Source organism: Sturnus vulgaris, chromosome 8 (genome assembly GCF_052056855.1).
Source record: "Sturnus vulgaris isolate bStuVul1 chromosome 8, bStuVul1.hap1, whole genome shotgun sequence".
NCBI classification, from domain to species: Eukaryota; Metazoa; Chordata; class Aves; order Passeriformes; family Sturnidae; genus Sturnus; species Sturnus vulgaris.
The window spans coordinates 2,145,993-2,162,589 of NC_142250.1; the positions used below are offsets into that span (position 1 = coordinate 2,145,993).

Here is a 16,597-nt window from a genome sequence, read left to right on the forward strand (position 1 = left end):
CAAATGGCATTCCCAGTGACAGCAGCGAGCCTGTGGGATGCATCCTGCTCCCTGGGAGCCTCTCACTTCCCCACAGCACCCATTTCTCCCCAGCCTGTGGGGCTCTGCGGGTGTCTGAGGGACAGGGCTGCAGCTCCAGGGGAGCCTCCCATCCCTCAGCAGGTCCGAGTGCAGCTTTTCCTGGGATTTTCTCTGCTCTGCGTCCCGCTGTCACAGCAGGCTGAGCTGCTGGTGCCACCCCGTGGCAGCAGAGGCCACTCCGGACACCGAGGACAAGCCAAAGCACCACGGTGGCCCCTGGGGAAAGTTGCTGACCCACCCCTACTCCGAGCAGCTCGTGTGCTTTACATCACCTGGGCACCTTTATTCCCGATCCAAAATGATTATTTGGAGCGCCAGGTATGTATCCCAGCAGAGAAAGGTGCTCAGCTGTCCTAGGCTCACTGAGTTTTAATGTTCTTTAACTTTTTAGGGATCAGGAGGCATCTTTTCCCCCCTTGTCTTGCCTTTTAATAAGGTTATTAGAAGACAATCCCATCTGGAGCCCCAGAGGAGATCTCAGCATTCCACGGGCCACGCTGGTGCCCAGCCAAGGCCATCACATTTCTCTGGGAACTTCCACAGGGAGCTTCCAGTCTGCTCCCACAGACCTCCTGATGGCCCTCAGCAGGAGGGACAAACCACAGATTTTTCTGCATCACCCCATGTTGTGTGAGACCTCTCTCCTGCAACCCAACCCAGCATCCCAGGAGCATCCAAAATGAATGAAATGTCCAAAGAAATGTGATGCCATGAGCAGTAAGAGAGAGAGAGTCATGGAATAGTTAAGGTTAGAAAAGACTTAAAGATCATCAAGGATGGATCCTTGGCTTTTGATCCCCTGATATTTCCTGCTGGCTTTGCCAACAATGGGGTTCCCTGAGGCTTGAAAGGGGCAAGGCAAAGCACAAGGGTTCAACCTGCAGCTCCACCAGAACCTTCCTGGGGGCTGGGGCACTCTGGACTGGCTGGAAACCCTTGATCCAGCAGCATGGGAATATTCTAAGGAATAACCACGTGTACCTGCAGGCTCTCTGAGGAAAGCCCTTCTCAAGAGGAACAAAGGGAACATTCTGCAGGTGAAATAGAACTCACAACCACAGGCTGGGGAAAGCCAGGTGGCTCCTGTGTGAATGGTTTTCCAGGAAAGCAAGCTGATTTCAATGTCTACACCACCGGGACAGTCATTTTGGGAGCAGCAGCAGGGGCAGAGGGCAGGAACCACGGTGTGCTCTCCACACAGCAAAAACGAAACACTGCAGCTCTCCACAAGCCCAGCCCCAGGTGGGCACCAGTGGCTCAAGGAGCTGGGAATTCTCCCCACACTCACCATAGCAATGCCTGTCTTCTGGTGGTGCCCCACGCCTCCATCCACTGCCCGGACAATGAGGATGTACTCGGATTTGGCTTCCCGGTCCAGCAAGGATGTTGTTGTGATTTCTCCTGCAGCCACAGGAGATGACAAGGTTAAAAAAGAAACGCTGAAAACCGAGGTCAGGATAGTCCACAAATGGGCCCCTTTCTTGGATCCAAACAGATGGATCTTGGCAGCTCCTGAACTAAGAGGAATCTTCATATCCAAGCCTTTCCTTAGGCTGAGGAGTTTCCAAAGAAGCTTCTGCTGAAGCTGTCAGGGTGACTGAAACCCAGTGAATCCCTTAAACTGTGGGATTCCTAAGCAGGCTGACTGGGGGAGAGGAGGGAAGGGTGGGGGTGGAAGAGGGAACTGAAAGGAAAAGGGCAGAGCAGGTCCAGAAGCTCACCTGAGCGAGCATTGATCCGAAAATGCGAGGAGCCTTCCAGGGAGTAGATGATTGACTCCTGCCCGTACTCCCTGGACCTGTCCATGTCCGTGGCATTGAGAAACAGCACTGTGGCTCCTTGGGGGAGGCAGAAATGAGGGCTGGGATGAGCCACAACTGCCCTGTGCCCCCACTCTGCTCCTGCAGGTCACCCAGCCAAGGGATCCCTTTTCCTGCACGTGTACAAAGTGCCCAAACCCCCAGCCCCACAGCTGTGAGACTTTACCTCCCCAAAAGGGATCCCCCACCCCATTCTGGCTGTGAAACACCCAGGGCCCTCCTGGGAGCCCAGAGAAGGAGCAGGGGTGTGGCTGGTACCTGCCATGATGTCCTCCATGATGGTTATCACGTAGGAGGGCTTGCTGAACGTGGGGGGATTGTCATTTTCGTCCTGGAGCAAAGACAAGGTCGAGAGGCTGGTTGGCAAAAGGGCAAAATGGTCAAGCAGCTGCACAAGTCTGGTATGGGGATGCTCCTGGGTGGCTGCATCTCAAGGTGTGACCAGTTTATGATGGCAGCGAGGGGAAGGTGGCCCTGGGGGTGGCACGGGGGGGGGGCTGAGTACAGGGATTCACTGTGGAGGCGGCTGAGGCTGGGGTGAGATGATTGCCAGCACCACAGCATCGTGCACAGACCTGATCCTCCCTCCCTGAGCACTACAGGGGTGGCTTTAGTGTTCCAGGTGATCCTGGCCACAAGGTCATGAGGCAAAGTGGGCTGGCCAGGGCAGCTACTGAGCTTTGGATGCCTCCCTTCCAGAGGAGGAATGCTGTGGGTGTTTGGGCAGAGGGCAGCCATTGCGTTTTTGGGGATGGAGCTGGTTTGCATCCCGATGTGCTCCCTCCAAGCCTGTGTTTGCCAGGGACTATGGCCATCCTGGAGAAACCAGGCAGGAGCAGCTGCTTGCAACACCCCTCAAAACAGATTTTGGGTTGGTTTAAAGCTCCCCCAGGGGGCTTTAAGTGCTGTTTAAACATTGTTAAGGATCTGCCTTAAATGAAGCAAACCCAGCTGCCTATGGAGGGAAGGACAGAGCTGCCAGGACATCAAAACACCTTTATGGACCTCTCCATTTCCCTGGGGCTGCTCTGGAGACGTTTTCTACCCGGAGACCACTGATGGACCTGCAGGCTCAGCTGCTCCTGCTGCCACTGAGCTTGGGATTTGAAGCAATTTCACGTGCCAACGATGCCCATCGTGCTGCAATTAAATTGCCAGCCCCTGCTTCAGTTTCTGTAAGCAGGTGGTCTTTAATCAGCCTTTAAATCACTCAGCTTTCCTGGTGCCTCCTCTGAGGGTAATGAGGAACTTGTTGAGGGTGGTGTCTTCACCATCCCTCCTCCTCCTCGTCCTCACAGGGATTGATGGGTCTCATCCAGGACAAACCTTGGAGGCTTGGGCAATGGGTTAAAGGCGATGGAGAGGCTGAGTGTGCATCCACATGCAGCTGGATGGGGCTGAGCTGGGCTCCAGCTGGGTGGACACGAGCCAGAGCAGATGCTGTGTCGTGTCATTAATGTTCCCGAGATCATCAGGCCACGCTCAGCAAGGCCACGGCCAGCCAGTGCTGGTCCCAAGGAGGCTGGGCTTGCTTCTGGCTGCCTCTCCATCTGGCCAGAGCTGGCCTGCACCTGCCTCCTGCTGGAGAAGGACATTTCCCACTTCAGCCACGGGAGCTCCAAAGCTCCCCAAGGCACCTGCAGCGACGCCAGACAGAACCTGGCACTCTTCCACTCCCACAGAAAACCTTATCCACCTAACCAGCTAAAACCAGCTTCCTGTGCTCTCCTGACCCTCAGCCTTCCTGCCTACAGCCTCACCCTCAGACAGCCATTGTTCCACACTGTGGGCACACACATTTAGAGAGCTAGGGAATTACACCTTGGAAATTCTTTTCAGGCCTGGATTTCTCCTGACTCTCAGGTCCATTCCCAGGCTGACAAGCTGACTGCAGCTTCAGTTAGGGAGAAAGGCTCCCAGGGTGATAATATGGTGAAAAACAGAAGGGAATTCATAATAAAGATTGACACCTGGTGTCTTTCCTGTGGGATAGATCCTGAGGTACTGTCCCAAGGACGTTTTTCCCAATTGTCCAATGAACTACTGTCCTGTCCTAGCTGCACGTAACACACTTTAAATACGGGCTGTCCATACAATAAAGTTGCTTTTTTTCCCAAAGAGATCCGTGTATGTTGCTGTCTTTTCTCTCTCTTTGCAGCACAGTAACCACACCACAGAACCTCACAATGGACTGGGTTGGGAGGGACATCCAAGCTCAGACAATTCCCACCCCTGCCATGGGCAGGGACACCTTCCACTATCCCAGGTGGCTCCAAGCCCTGTCCAGCCTGCCCTGGGACACTGCCAGGGATGGATCAGCCCCAGATTCTTTGGGCAGCCTGTGCCAGGACCTCCCCACCCTCACGGGGAACGCCTTCTTCCCAACACCCAGCCTAAACCTCCCCTCTCCTCCAGTCTGAAGCGCATCCTATCACTCCCCACCATCTCCAAGGATGCTGAGAGTGGCAGACTCTCGTGCCAAGCGCACAGCCCCTCTCCTGCAGGCACAGGCACGCCGTGAGCCGCCGGCTGGTGGCTCTGAGCGGGGTGTTGGTGGCAGGGAGTGAGGCAGAAACTTATTAGCGCTGCTATTTCCTGGGATCGCGGCTCGCACTATTAGTTCTGACTCGGCGACTCCCTCTACAAAAGCGTATTGTCCCCTAATGGGAAATCTACAAGGCGAGTTTGACTTCTTTATTAAAAACCAACAACCAAAGGATGGGAAAAAATTGCCTCCCTCCACACTCGCTCTGGTTCTGCCTTCTCGCAGCTCTTGTTCCTCAAGTGCTGTCACAAAACACTTCCCCCTCATTTTCTTCCCAGTTTTTGGCTTTTATTTCTTTTCTTTTTCCAGCTGAGAGAAATTCCCTTCGGTTGAGAGTGGGAAAAGTGACAGCTACTTAAACCCTGCCAGCGTGCAGACCCAACCCGGGGAGATGACCCACTGGAGTGTGGTGCTGAAAAAGAGGTGTTTATGCTGTGGGAAGGACGTATTTAACCACCACCAACTCCCTGGGTGCTGCCTTGTTCCCCCTCTCCCGAGCACGGCGAGGGATCTGAAGGAGAGACACGCTCATGGGACTTCATTCCCATCTTACATCTTACAATGATGAAAAAGCATCATTGGCTTTATCTCCTTCTCCTTCCCAGACTGACGCTGCGGCAGCTGCCAGGCTGACACGTTATCAGCCAAACTGCCTCCAGCACTGATCCCTCCCAGCAGACACCCTCAACGTGCCTCAAAGTGACACGCTGATCTGAACTTCTCCGGGAACGCTGTGATGCTTCGAGTCTCCCGGCAGAAAACCCCTCCTCCAGAGGGATTCCCACACCTGGTCCTGCTCTGCTCCTCACCCCGTGCTTAGCTGTGGCGTGACACACATGTAACAGGAATCCACTCGTACACAGGCTGTGGATAGCCCTGCTGGGTTTTTGGTGAATGAACAGCACTGCTGTGGAGCAGGGAAAGCACAGAGGAATGCCAGGCACTTACAAACACCTCGATGGTGACAGGGACGGTGCTGTTGAGCGGCGGGATGCCGGCGTCCTTGGCCATCACCGTCAGGTAGATCACCCCGTTGGCCACCTGCTCGTAGTCCAGGGGGTGGTTCACGCTGATCACTGGAAGGAAGCACAGCGGGGAGGGGGTCAGGGGAGCACCCGCAGGGTGTGGGCACGCTCAGGGGTGCCCCTGAGCAGCACCTACCTCCGTACCCTTCCGACACCGTGATGTCGAAGTACTCGCGGAAGGCAGACGCCTGCACGATGCTGTAGGAGATCTGGTTGTTTGGAGGGGAGTCCTCATCCGATGCCTAGGGTGTGAGCAGAGGGAATGCATGAGCATGGGAGCTGTGCCAGGCAGAGCTGAGGGGATGAGGCTGGGCCCAAGGAGACTGGAAAAGTGATGGAGGGAGCTGTGCCCATCGGGGGATCTGTAAAGCAGCCTCCTCTCGCCTGCTTCTCTCATGCAAGAAGGAAACTGATTGTTGGGACCTGCTTTGGAAGGTGTCTTTTAAAACCATCACAGGCATTGATAAATTGTCAGAGGGAGGTTTAGATTAGATATCAGCTAGAAATTCTCCCCTGTGAGGGTGGGGAGGCCTTGGCAAAGGTTACCCAGAGAAGCTGTGGCTTCCCCATCCCTGGAAGTGTCCAAGGCTGGGTTGAATGGGGCTTGGAGCACCGTGGTGTTGTGGAAGATGCTCCTGGCCGTGGCAGGAGGTGGGAACTGTCTGAGCTTTAAGGTCCCTCGCAACCCAAACCATTCTGTGGTTCTAACCCACTCCTGCCTCCCTCCTTCTGCACATCCCAAGCGGAGGAGCCACCGCGGCCGCTCACCCGGAGCCGGACCACCTGGGCCACGGAGGGCTCGTTCTCCCGCAGGGCCCCCAGGTAAGCCTCCTTCTGGAAGGTGGGGACGTTGTCATTGACATCGAGGACGTTGATCCTGGCGCGCCCCGTGGTCTCCTCCCCGCCGCCGTCGCGGGCGATGACGGTCAGCGTGTAGCGCTGCGTGGTCTCAAAGTCCAGCCGAGCCGTCAGGATGATCACACCCGTGTCCTTGTCCAGGGAGAAACTGGGGGGCAGCAAAGGAACGGGGAAAAGCCTCGGTGAGCACACACCGGAGAGGGAGAGGCAGCAGCCTGACGGTGTGAAGCTCACGGCTTTTTTCTGCAGGTCCCAGAACGTCTTCAAGAGCTCCACAGAACTGAGCAGTGAGAAACCCTCAGTGCTGCTCCACAGGCACAGAAAATGTGTGCAGGAGCCCCCAGATCCCAGGCAGCCCACGTATGTTCCCCAACTTTGCACCACAATTGTTGCTCCAGGGCCGGCAATTCACTGCAAAACCATTTACTGGCCTCAAGCGATGCTGGTGCCAGCTTAGCAAGGCAATTAAACATGCAGAGCATCAGGCAGGTGCTGAACTCACACCTCTGGGAGACAGCACGGACAGGGCATCTCACAGGGAGGACATAGCCAGTGCCTTTCATCGCCCCAAGGCTGCCCAGTGAGGTTAGAAAAGGATTTTGGAGGATCAAACTCCTGCCGGGCAGTCGCACTTACCGGTCAGGATCATCGCTGAAGAAATAACTGACTTTCCCATATGTGCCCACATCATTGTCAGTCGCCTGGAAAAGATAAAATTTCATTAATAAACAAAGGTATTTATGGAAACGTCGCATTGAGCACACCACTGCAGATGTGGTGTACTGCCATTTATGGTCTCCCAGGGAAAGGACTCTTCTTCCTGAGCCACGCAGAAGAAAACCTCGGGTGATGAAATGTCCAAAACCCCCACACCCTGCCTCCTTGTGCTGTCGGTGGGAAGGAGGGAGGGGTTAGAGGAAAGAAAAGATGCTTTGTAAGGGCTTATTTTACTTCTCATTTTCCTCCTTTGATTTTGTTAGTGACAAACTCACTTTGTACCCGCCCTTGGAGTGTTTTCTCCCAGTCCTTATCTCATGAACCCTTTGTTAATTTTTTTTCTCTGCTCTGCCCAGCTGTGGCAGGGGAGGGTGAGTGAGCAGCTTTCGTGGAATCCTGGCGTTTGGGAGGGTGAAACCACGACAAGAGCAGAGGAATAAAAACCCATCACACTTCAGGTTAAAAACCAGATCTGGAAAAAGCAAGGAATAGTGATTTTGGTCTTGCTTTCCACAAGGACAACCCTTCTGGGGGTGCAATCTGCTGCATTCCCACGGATGGAGAGGCTCGGGATGCTGCGGGATGCGCCTGCTCCAGCGGCAGCTGCCGGAGCTGGAGCAGGCTGGTCACGGCTAAATGACCAGCACCTTCTGGGGAAGGTGTTCACAACTCACTGTGTCAGCTCTGGATGAGCAAAGCAAGATTTATTTATGTTTTAAAGTCTTTGCTCTAATGAATATATAAAATATGCATGAGCGGCGGCAGGAAAAAGGAGCAGAAAATTTTATTTTTAGGTGAGGAAGGTGGAATGCAATCCCCGAAATATCCTTTTTCTCCCCCAGTATATTTTCTAAATTGAGCCCTGTCTGGATTACTTAGAGACCAACAGGTCTGTGAAGAAGCAGGGTCAAAGACACATTTTATGTCCAGATACCAGGAAAAGGCTGTATTTTAGGAGTGGCATGGAACACAGCCTGTTCCTGAAACCTTCCTGATTTATCCATGGCCTTGATTACCCTTGACAGCAGAGCAGGAGCTAGAGCACAGCTTTACCCCGGTGTGCTGCTGCCCTGCCACATCCTGGGATGACAGAGAGCAAAAGGCACAAAAACCAGACAGGATTTTCAAGTTTTTCTCCCCACACATCTTCCTGCTGCTTGATGCCAGCCAAAGGGCGCTCTGGTGGATCCAGCCTTCCAGACCTACTGATTTTGCTGATTTTCCTCTCCACTGCTACGATGCGATTTCCTTTCCGTGGGCATTGGAATTGTGTTTGGTAAAATGGAACAGATCTGCGGAAATCTGCCTGGAGAGAAGCTCAGAGAGCGAGCAGCACCCAGCATCCTTCAGCCAACTCATTCCGGGGTTAATGCCCCATCCTAACGCCTGCCCCCAGCCCCTTTTTTGGGTCCTCTCTCCCCAAAATCCTTGAGGGCTTGGAGCACCCTCCGCGCTGCCAGCGCTCAGCCTCCAGCCAGGATTTTTTTGCATCCGCTCCTTGTGATCCCACAACTGCTGTGAATCCCTCGTTTCCATTAATTCCTAAGTGGCTGGTGCGAGAGCAGAGCCCAGAAAAAGCATTTTCCATGCACCTGGATGGGCTGGTGATAAGATAATGATTTACAGGGGGTCTGACAGTACCAGAAAGCACGGGCAAAACGAATTCCCTTCATTTGGCCCCATACAATTGCACTCCTAAGTGCTTATTGCACTGACAGACAACACTGGGAAAGTGTAATTTTCTTCTGACTAGGGAAGAAAAAAAAAAAAAAAAGATAGGGAAAGAGGAAGGTTAAAAGAAGGTTAGCCAGGAGGGAATGGGAGCCCTGGGGAGAGGGGAGCCAGGAGGGTGGCTGGACCACAGGCTGTGATGACATCAAAAATGCCAGCGAGGCAAAAAGCCCCTCTCCCGAGGAGCCAGGAGGATGGGCAGCCTGACTCTGCCCCATCCACCTCCTCCCCAGCCAGGGCTAATTAATGTGCCTAATTTACACCGGGGAGGTGGAAGGTGAGGCTGGCTGGATGGCTTTCCTGGCAACTGAACATCACGGAGATGATGCTGGGCAATGCAGCAGGTTAGTTGAGCGTGACAGGGAACATGCTTAAAAAAAAAAAAAAAATAAGCCAAACCACGCACGCTCAGCATATTTAATTTGGGATCTTCACCTGTTTCTGCATTAGCAAGCTTTTATTCCCCTCTAAGGGTAAAAAGCATGCTCAGCTGCTCAAGCCCCTGGGGAGGCAACACACGCTCCCTTTGTGGAGTGATGCCAAGGGCTCCGAGAGAGTGCACCCCAAATCCCACCGAGCTGTCAGCAATCCCAGCTGTTTCCCTGTGGCTTTTCCCAGTCACTGACTCGTTTTCCCTCCCAGCATGCAAGCATCCATTCCCAGAGGCCGGGAAGGAAAGGCATCTGGCTGGAAGTTTCTCGGGGTTCCACCTGGAGAAGCAATCAAATGGCTTTTTACAGCTCTCCTCTCCTGCCCGGAATATTAAAGCGGGATTTGCCCACTGGAGCCTGCAAAAGGGCAGGATGAAAATGCGGGTCCACATCTGTACTTTTATGAGCTGTCACCAGTGCAGACCGTTTCTAAAAAAAAAAAATCCCACATTTGTGCAGCCAGACTCCGGGAGAGTGGCAAGAAGAGGAAGCCTGGACAGCCCAAAGGATTAATTCCCTGAGCTGCAGTGTGGTGTGGGCACCCAGCACGTGAATCACACAAAAAATACCAAAAAACGGGCCTGGCTCTCTGTCCGTCTGCATCCCCCAAGTAATATTTTACAAAATATTTGGGATGTCTCCTTTTGTCCCACCGAGGGCCACCACATCCACACTTCCCCGAGCTGGAGACAAAAGCGAGGAGCTGGCTCTGCTGGTTCTGCTCTCGTGGGCAAATCTGCAGGAAAGGGCATGTCGTCCAATTTGTTCGGGGAAACAATGGCAATGTTTGACATGTCATCAGGATTGATGGAGCAGAAATTTACATGGGAGAATTCAGCTTTAAACAGCTCCACGGAGCTTCACCCGGTAATGGTTTAGACATTCATCATCCGCCAGACCCACTCAATGACTCTTTAAACTGCTGGAGATTAACTCTGCTCACAGCAGCTTCAGGAGGGGGCTTGTAGAACCAAGAAGAGCCCTTCCAGGAGGCTCAAATCCCCCATGGAACCCCCGGGACACGGCAGTCCTCCCGCAGAGCTCTCAGACAGGGATGGAAGTCGGACGCAGGGGTGAGCAGAGAGCTTTGGGATGATGATCAGAGCTGCCACGGCTGAAGAGCCAAACCCTTCCCACCTTTCCCTCAGCACGCTGCTGCCCGAGCAGGTCCCAGCTCTGTTTGTTCTCCTTCGCCCTCTTTGTTTTCCCTCCCTCGCATGCACATAGCAGGAAATAAAAATTGATGGGGAACAAATTGCTTTGGCCAGGAGCTCTCTGCTTAAAAGAGTTGTGGCAGGAAAGCAATTACAGGACGTCAAAAAGCTGTCAGGGTGCTGGAGTGACCGGGCAGAGCCTCGTCCCTGATCCAGCAAGATGCCTGTGGCTTGGGAAAGCAAACAGAAGGAGGATTCCCATCTTCTTCCTAGCTTTTTTTTTGGTTGTTGTTGTTTTCTAGGGAAGTGAGGCAGATGTAGTTGCTGCTTGGGGCTGACTGGGCTGCTCAGACTGTGGTACAGGAATTCCAGGGTGGGGAGCCATGCCCTGGCATCCTTATTGATTTTTGGAGCCCAAAATGCATAAAGTAGGCAGCCACCCGAACATCCCTTCCTCTAGGCAACCTCAGGTCCCAGGGGAATAGCAGCTAACTGCTGGTAGCCCCCGGGATTGGGATTTGATTTGTGATTTGGAGGAGACAAATGTGAAGGGCTTCCATGGGATGCAATCACTGGGCTGCGACAGCCGAATGGAAAAACCAACAGAAAACCTACTTAAAGTTGTTACGGAATGACCCGAGTTGGAAAAACAGCTCTTTTGTCAGCCCTGCCTGGCCCGGCCGTGCTCTCTGCCAGGCTTTTAAAGACAAGCTGCCCGGTGGGAGGTGGCAATCAGGCTGGTGGCTGGCCGGCCCGGTGGCTCCAGTGATTAGCTGGGAAAGAGGGAGCGGGGAATCAAGGCAATGCTGCTGCCACGGCTCCCCCAGCAGCTCCAAACCCTGCCCAGAGCCAGGGAGCTCAATCGGCACTAATGACCCCAGAGGGCTGCGCTGAACCTGGCCAGGGGGGAAAAAATAGTCAATCAACCCCCCTGGGAATGGCAGAGCTTTTCCCCACCTCTCCTGCCAGCCACCGGGGAAAACAAGAGCCTTCCTGATTGTGTTTGATAACAGCAGCCCCTGCAACATCAGCTCCACACAGGCAAGGTTAACACTTGCCTGGGCAGCCGTGATTTAGCAGGCAGTGATTTACCCTAGCCAGGCTGCTGCTGGAATGGCTGGGCTTTAAAACACCAGAAGATGGCCCAAAAGTGAGATTTTTCCAGCGTGGGTTTTCACTGGTGGCACCCAAGACCGTTTCAATGCCCACTGGTTTTACTGGAGCTGGGTGCAAAATTCAATGTTAATGAATCGCATTGAATTAATATTCTCTTGTTGTCCACCTAAATGGCAAGTGGCACATCTCAGCAATTAAATAACCCCACAGCTGCCTGCCTTGACATCTCAATCTCAACCTCTCTGTTGGGTCTCTAATGAATTTTACAGCCCAGCAAAATGGAAGAAATTAAGGTCAAAGTCTGGTGGAAGAAATATAAATTCCCAACAATCACTAATGTGCTTGCAAGAGCTCCGGGAAGCCCATCACCACCTGCAACTGCACCTCACCCAGGTGAGAGGGGACAGCAGCAGAGAGAGGGTAAAAACAAAGGAGGAAGGATGGGCTGAGCAGGTCCTTGCCACATGAACACGTTGCATCCCAGCCCGGAGAAAGGGAATGGCAAAACCCAACCCATTTGCACATTCTGTGATTTGTTCAGGTAAATCACCCTCCTCTTCACACACCGACCCCAGCGTGTCAGCAGCACCGGGGGCAGCTCAGGGTCATCTCCCCAGGGCTGGCATTGTCCCTGTCACAGCATCACTCAGCCACCAGCACCCCCTGGGTGCTGATTCCCTTTTTCTGGAGGAAACACAGCCTTGGATGCTTTGGGAGAGACTGGTTGAAGGCAGCTTTGAAAACAGATTAAAATCCCAGGAGTGTTGTCTCTGTAGGAACTTGGTGGGTGTAAAAGCATGAGGAGTCTGGTAGAGGATGTGTCAAGGTGAAGACAGTGATGGCCCTACAGGGACTGCTGAGAAGGAGGTGTGAGGCCAGGGTGTTCACATGGCAAAGGGCATCACCTTGGGAAAAATCCTCCCTTCAACTCCCAGCCACATCCCAAATCACCAGGCAAAGCCAGCAGCACAGGAAAACCACCCAACCCCGTCTCTTACTGGGAACAGTGGGAGGCGTGGGGAGGAATTCTGCTGCCTGGCTTGTGCTTTGCAGAAAGCAGCTTGGACACGAGCAGGGCTGCATTTGCTCCCTGATTTTCTTTCCTCTCTCATGGGCTGAATGGTTGGTTTTTTTCCTTTTATTTTTTGTTTGTTTGTTTTTTTTTTTTTTTTTTTTTTTTTGTGTTGTTTTTTTTTTTTTTTTTTTTTTTTTTGTTTGTTTGTTTGTTTGTTTTTTGTTTGGGCACGGGGAAGGGGCCAGGCTGTGATTTTGTTGTTTTCTCACCTCTGTGCTCTCGCTGTGCATTTTTCCTGACAGCTCCATCAGGACAGGGAGAGGCTGCACAAGCTGCAGTAAGTGTCTCTCTCTTTCTCTCCCCTCAGAGCTCGGGCTGTCAGGATTCCTATTCCACCCCATTTCGGTCTCACGGATTGATATTTAGATTAAAGAGATAAACACAGCCAAAGAGCACTGGGCCCTGACAGAAAGACAGGGACTTCAGATCTGTCAATCACGCCTGGTAACTCCCTCCTCCCCTTCCCTTTATTTACAGAGCTGGCTTGATAAGGATATTTAACGGGAACAAGGAGTGCAAGAGCGTATTTTTATACTTGTAAAAACCCAAGGAGCACGCAGGAAGAAGCCAAGCCATTCATGTTTAACTTTCCAGGCAATTTGGAATCATCTGCTTTGATTATTTAACTCTTTACTGTTTCGTGTGTTTGCAGCTTTCCTCTCCTCTTGCAGATAAAGGATCCAATTTTCTTTTAAGCGGCAGGGAAATTGGAGAGATTTTTGTTCTGTTTAAGCACAGCTGGAGCTGGAGCACTGGGGAGGGGGGGATGGAGAACAACAAGATCAATTAAGATGCTGACAGGGAGGGAGAGCTGTGAGGGCCACGGGAGGGGAGAAGGGCTGGAAGAAGGGACAAAGCCCAGGCTTGGAGGACATCAGAAACGTCTAGCTGAGAGTTCTCCAGGCTCGCCCAGCTGCTGCTGAGCCATGATTTCATATTCCCACCTGCTTTCTTAGATCCCCTCTGCATGCCTGATGTCTTAGGTGCTCCCTGCAGCACCCAGCTTGCCCCAGACATTTGTCTGGCATCCCCAGTCATCCCCACCCTGTCCATTCCTCCTCTGCAGCAAGGACTTTCCAAGGCATTTTCCACTCTCGTATAGCAGAAGGAAAGGAGGAGGCTGGCCTGGGAGTCCTCCCACTGTTTCCCCATCCTGTGGAAATGGGCATGGGCATGGTTTATCCCACACTGATTCCCCACAGATCCCTAGATGATTTTTTTATCCATCCATTGATTTGCAAGGTGTTTCCCCACCTTACTCCCTGCCTTCAACTGCTGCGTCCTTATTCCATGCAGCCTTCCCAAAACCAGGAGTGTAGGTTTTATTGAGGCTGGTCCACAAGTCACCATCACCATGAGAGGGAAACACAGCTCAGGGTGAGCCCCTCACCCACCAGCACCTCAAAGCTGGAGCCTCCACTACTGCCTTTGGTCCCCAACTGCTTCTGCCCCCCTGCATTCATCTGTTCTCTCAGAAAAAGGGGAAAGAAAAGCTTTGGAGATCACCCCACGGATTTTGGGGGACAGAGAGTGCCCGTGGCCAAAGGAATGGCAGGAGGAAGGGTGGAGTGAGTCCTGAAGGGGACCAGAAGAAGCCCCAAAGGCCTGCAAAGCCTCATTCCACCCACATCAGGACTTGGAGTGGGACAATCCCAGAGGGATGCAACTCTCTGGACATCCCAGAGCTGCTCTGTGTGGGAGCCCACAGACCGCGGCACCGTCCCTGCCAAACTCAAAGGCTGATGGCTGATTGGGAAAGTGATTTGCATCCTAAATAGCTGTTTATTGATGTCTGCGACTCTCCTTGCCAGGGTGGGAAAAGTTCATTATTACTTTCTTGTTGACTGGCGTTCACAGCTGGCTGGAACGATGGGGAGAGAAAATCAGGCCGGGATTGATTTTCCCATCCCCAGCACAGGGCCAAAGAGAGATCGAAGCAGAAGAAGAAAACTGACAGCTGGGTGGTAAAGGAGAGGAACTCTGCCAACCAAATTAAAGGTTGATTTAATGAGGAGAGTAATGGAAGGTTAATTAGCACATTTACTTCATTAGGTTCTTACTAACAAGGCTTCTCCCGAGGAAGTGCAGTGGCAGGGAGGGGGAAGATGAGAATCCAGGTGAATGGAGGGATGTGCTGGGGATGATGTCCAGGGAGGGGACAACCCACGGAGGGCAGGGGAATGGGACTGCTCAGGAATGTGAGCCCATACGTGTGTGTGTATGTACTGAATGCACACACATACATGAGAATACACAGGTTAATGCCAAAACTGCTGATTGCCAAAAACACAGGGAGACCATCTCTTCACCCCTGTCAAAAAATCTGAAAAATTTAATCCAGATTTCATTAAAAATCGGGGCAAGTAGTGGGGTTCTTTTGCACACAAAACTGCCTTAGAGATTCAGGTTATCAAGCCCTGAGGGAACACAGTGCTTATTTTACCTGCCTTGCCACATCTCACAAGATACAGAGATTCATTCCTGTGCTGAAATCGATGCCTGCTGGTTGAATTGGGCACCACAGTCTATAATCTGAGGTCTGCTGGAGATGCTCACAATGTTTCTGAGGGTGTCCAAAAGACACCTCTGGAAAGCCCACCAGCAGCTTGCCCAAAAGTTTTCTCTCTCTGTGTGTGTATGTGTGTATTTAAAGCTCTGAAAAGTCTCCACATCCATTTCAGACTTCTTGAGGGTGGTTGTGGTCAGGAGAAACGCAGCCTCACTCCAGACCAGAGGTGTTTCAGGGCAAGGAGGACACCAAGGCAAGGCAGAGCACAAAACCTCACAGGGATTTGGGAGGAGGATATCGTTCACTCAGCAAGGATTTGGGACAAATAGCTGCACAAACCATCCCAGAGAGGTGCTGGTGTGGCTTCCAAAGCATGGCTCATCCATCTGATCCATCTGGAGTCAGCAAGAGCTGGTGGAAAGGATCAGGAGCAGCAGGGGCTAATGCCTGCTGGGGGATGCTTGTGTGGGGCTTGAAGGAAGGCAAGTGGGCAATTCATTCCCTGAATTCCCTCTGTCCCAGCCGTTTTCCGGGGTGGGAGAGCAGGAAGGGGGCTGGCAGCATGCCCCCAGCTCGCTGCTGCTTGCCAGGCAGCTGATGGAGCCCCCAGCCACTGATCCCAGCCTGTGCAGCCAAGCCAGACCGGGGCAAATAAAGCACAGGGGAGGGATCACGGAGCTGGGATTACTTTCCACACTTCCCTGGAGAACCATTTTTCTCCAGACACTTCAAGGCAAATCAAATGCATTGTTGTGTTAAAAACAAGTTACTCTTGGTTTGCTCGGGCTTTAATGATTTTGGTTATCGGAGCTTTTCAGGAGGACTTTGCTGTGCAGATCTGTAGAGGACGAGGAGCTTAAGGAGATCTCAATTCCCACCTCCTGCTGGGTCGTTTTCAGCCCCTTCCCCATCCTCCAGGTCTAGCAAATACATCAGCAGCTGGAGCACAGCTTTTGGAGGCCCCTGGCAAAGCAGCAGTGTCCAAAGGCAGGTTTGGAGGGGCAGGGTGACAAACACAGGCTGGCAACTTCCCTGAGCTTCCCACCCCAGGGACAGGAGGGGATGCTGGGCTGAACTGAATTTTGATCTTTCTGTGCTTTCTGACACTGACCCCCTGGAGAACACTGCTTTTGACCTGGGGCCTTGGAGAAGGCTTCCAAATTTGAGTGATGGAGTTAAAATCATGGCTGTGTAGTTAAAACAGAACTGTGTAATTTCACATGGTGGAAGGGTTTGGAATTTGGGGTTTTTGGAATATAGTAATAGGTATGGGACAAGATGGAGGCTCTTGGGTGTTGTCTCTTTCTGTCTTCTTCTTCCTACTTCTTCCTAGTTTTAGGTAATAGTTTTTGGTTGGATAGTTAGTGCTGCACTGGAGGTCACAGGAGTTTGGTTATTGGGTCAGAAGTATAAATAATATAGGTGTTAGCTCTTTATTGGACTGTTTAGCTTTAAAAGAGCTTGTAACTAGCTGGATTCAGCTCCATTTTGCTCACTTTTAGCTGGTAGCTAGAAGTGTTGCAGAACTCTCTGTA

General features: G+C 52.4%; 1 protein-coding gene across 1 annotated transcript in view; it reads right to left on the reverse strand.

The window, feature by feature from the left end:
• CDH23 (cadherin related 23) overlaps positions 1-16,597 on the reverse strand; it is a 176,266-nt gene that overhangs the window by 52,753 nt on the left and 106,916 nt on the right. Inside the window, exons 14-20 of the mRNA XM_014883277.2 lie at positions 6,966-7,030; positions 6,240-6,477; positions 5,608-5,713; positions 5,395-5,522; positions 2,160-2,232; positions 1,803-1,919; positions 1,370-1,482 (exon numbers count right to left, since the gene is read on the reverse strand). Of these exons, the coding sequence (XP_014738763.2) occupies positions 1,370-1,482; positions 1,803-1,919; positions 2,160-2,232; positions 5,395-5,522; positions 5,608-5,713; positions 6,240-6,477; positions 6,966-7,030 (840 nt within the window). The remainder of the gene's footprint in view (positions 1-1,369; positions 1,483-1,802; positions 1,920-2,159; positions 2,233-5,394; positions 5,523-5,607; positions 5,714-6,239; positions 6,478-6,965; positions 7,031-16,597) is intronic.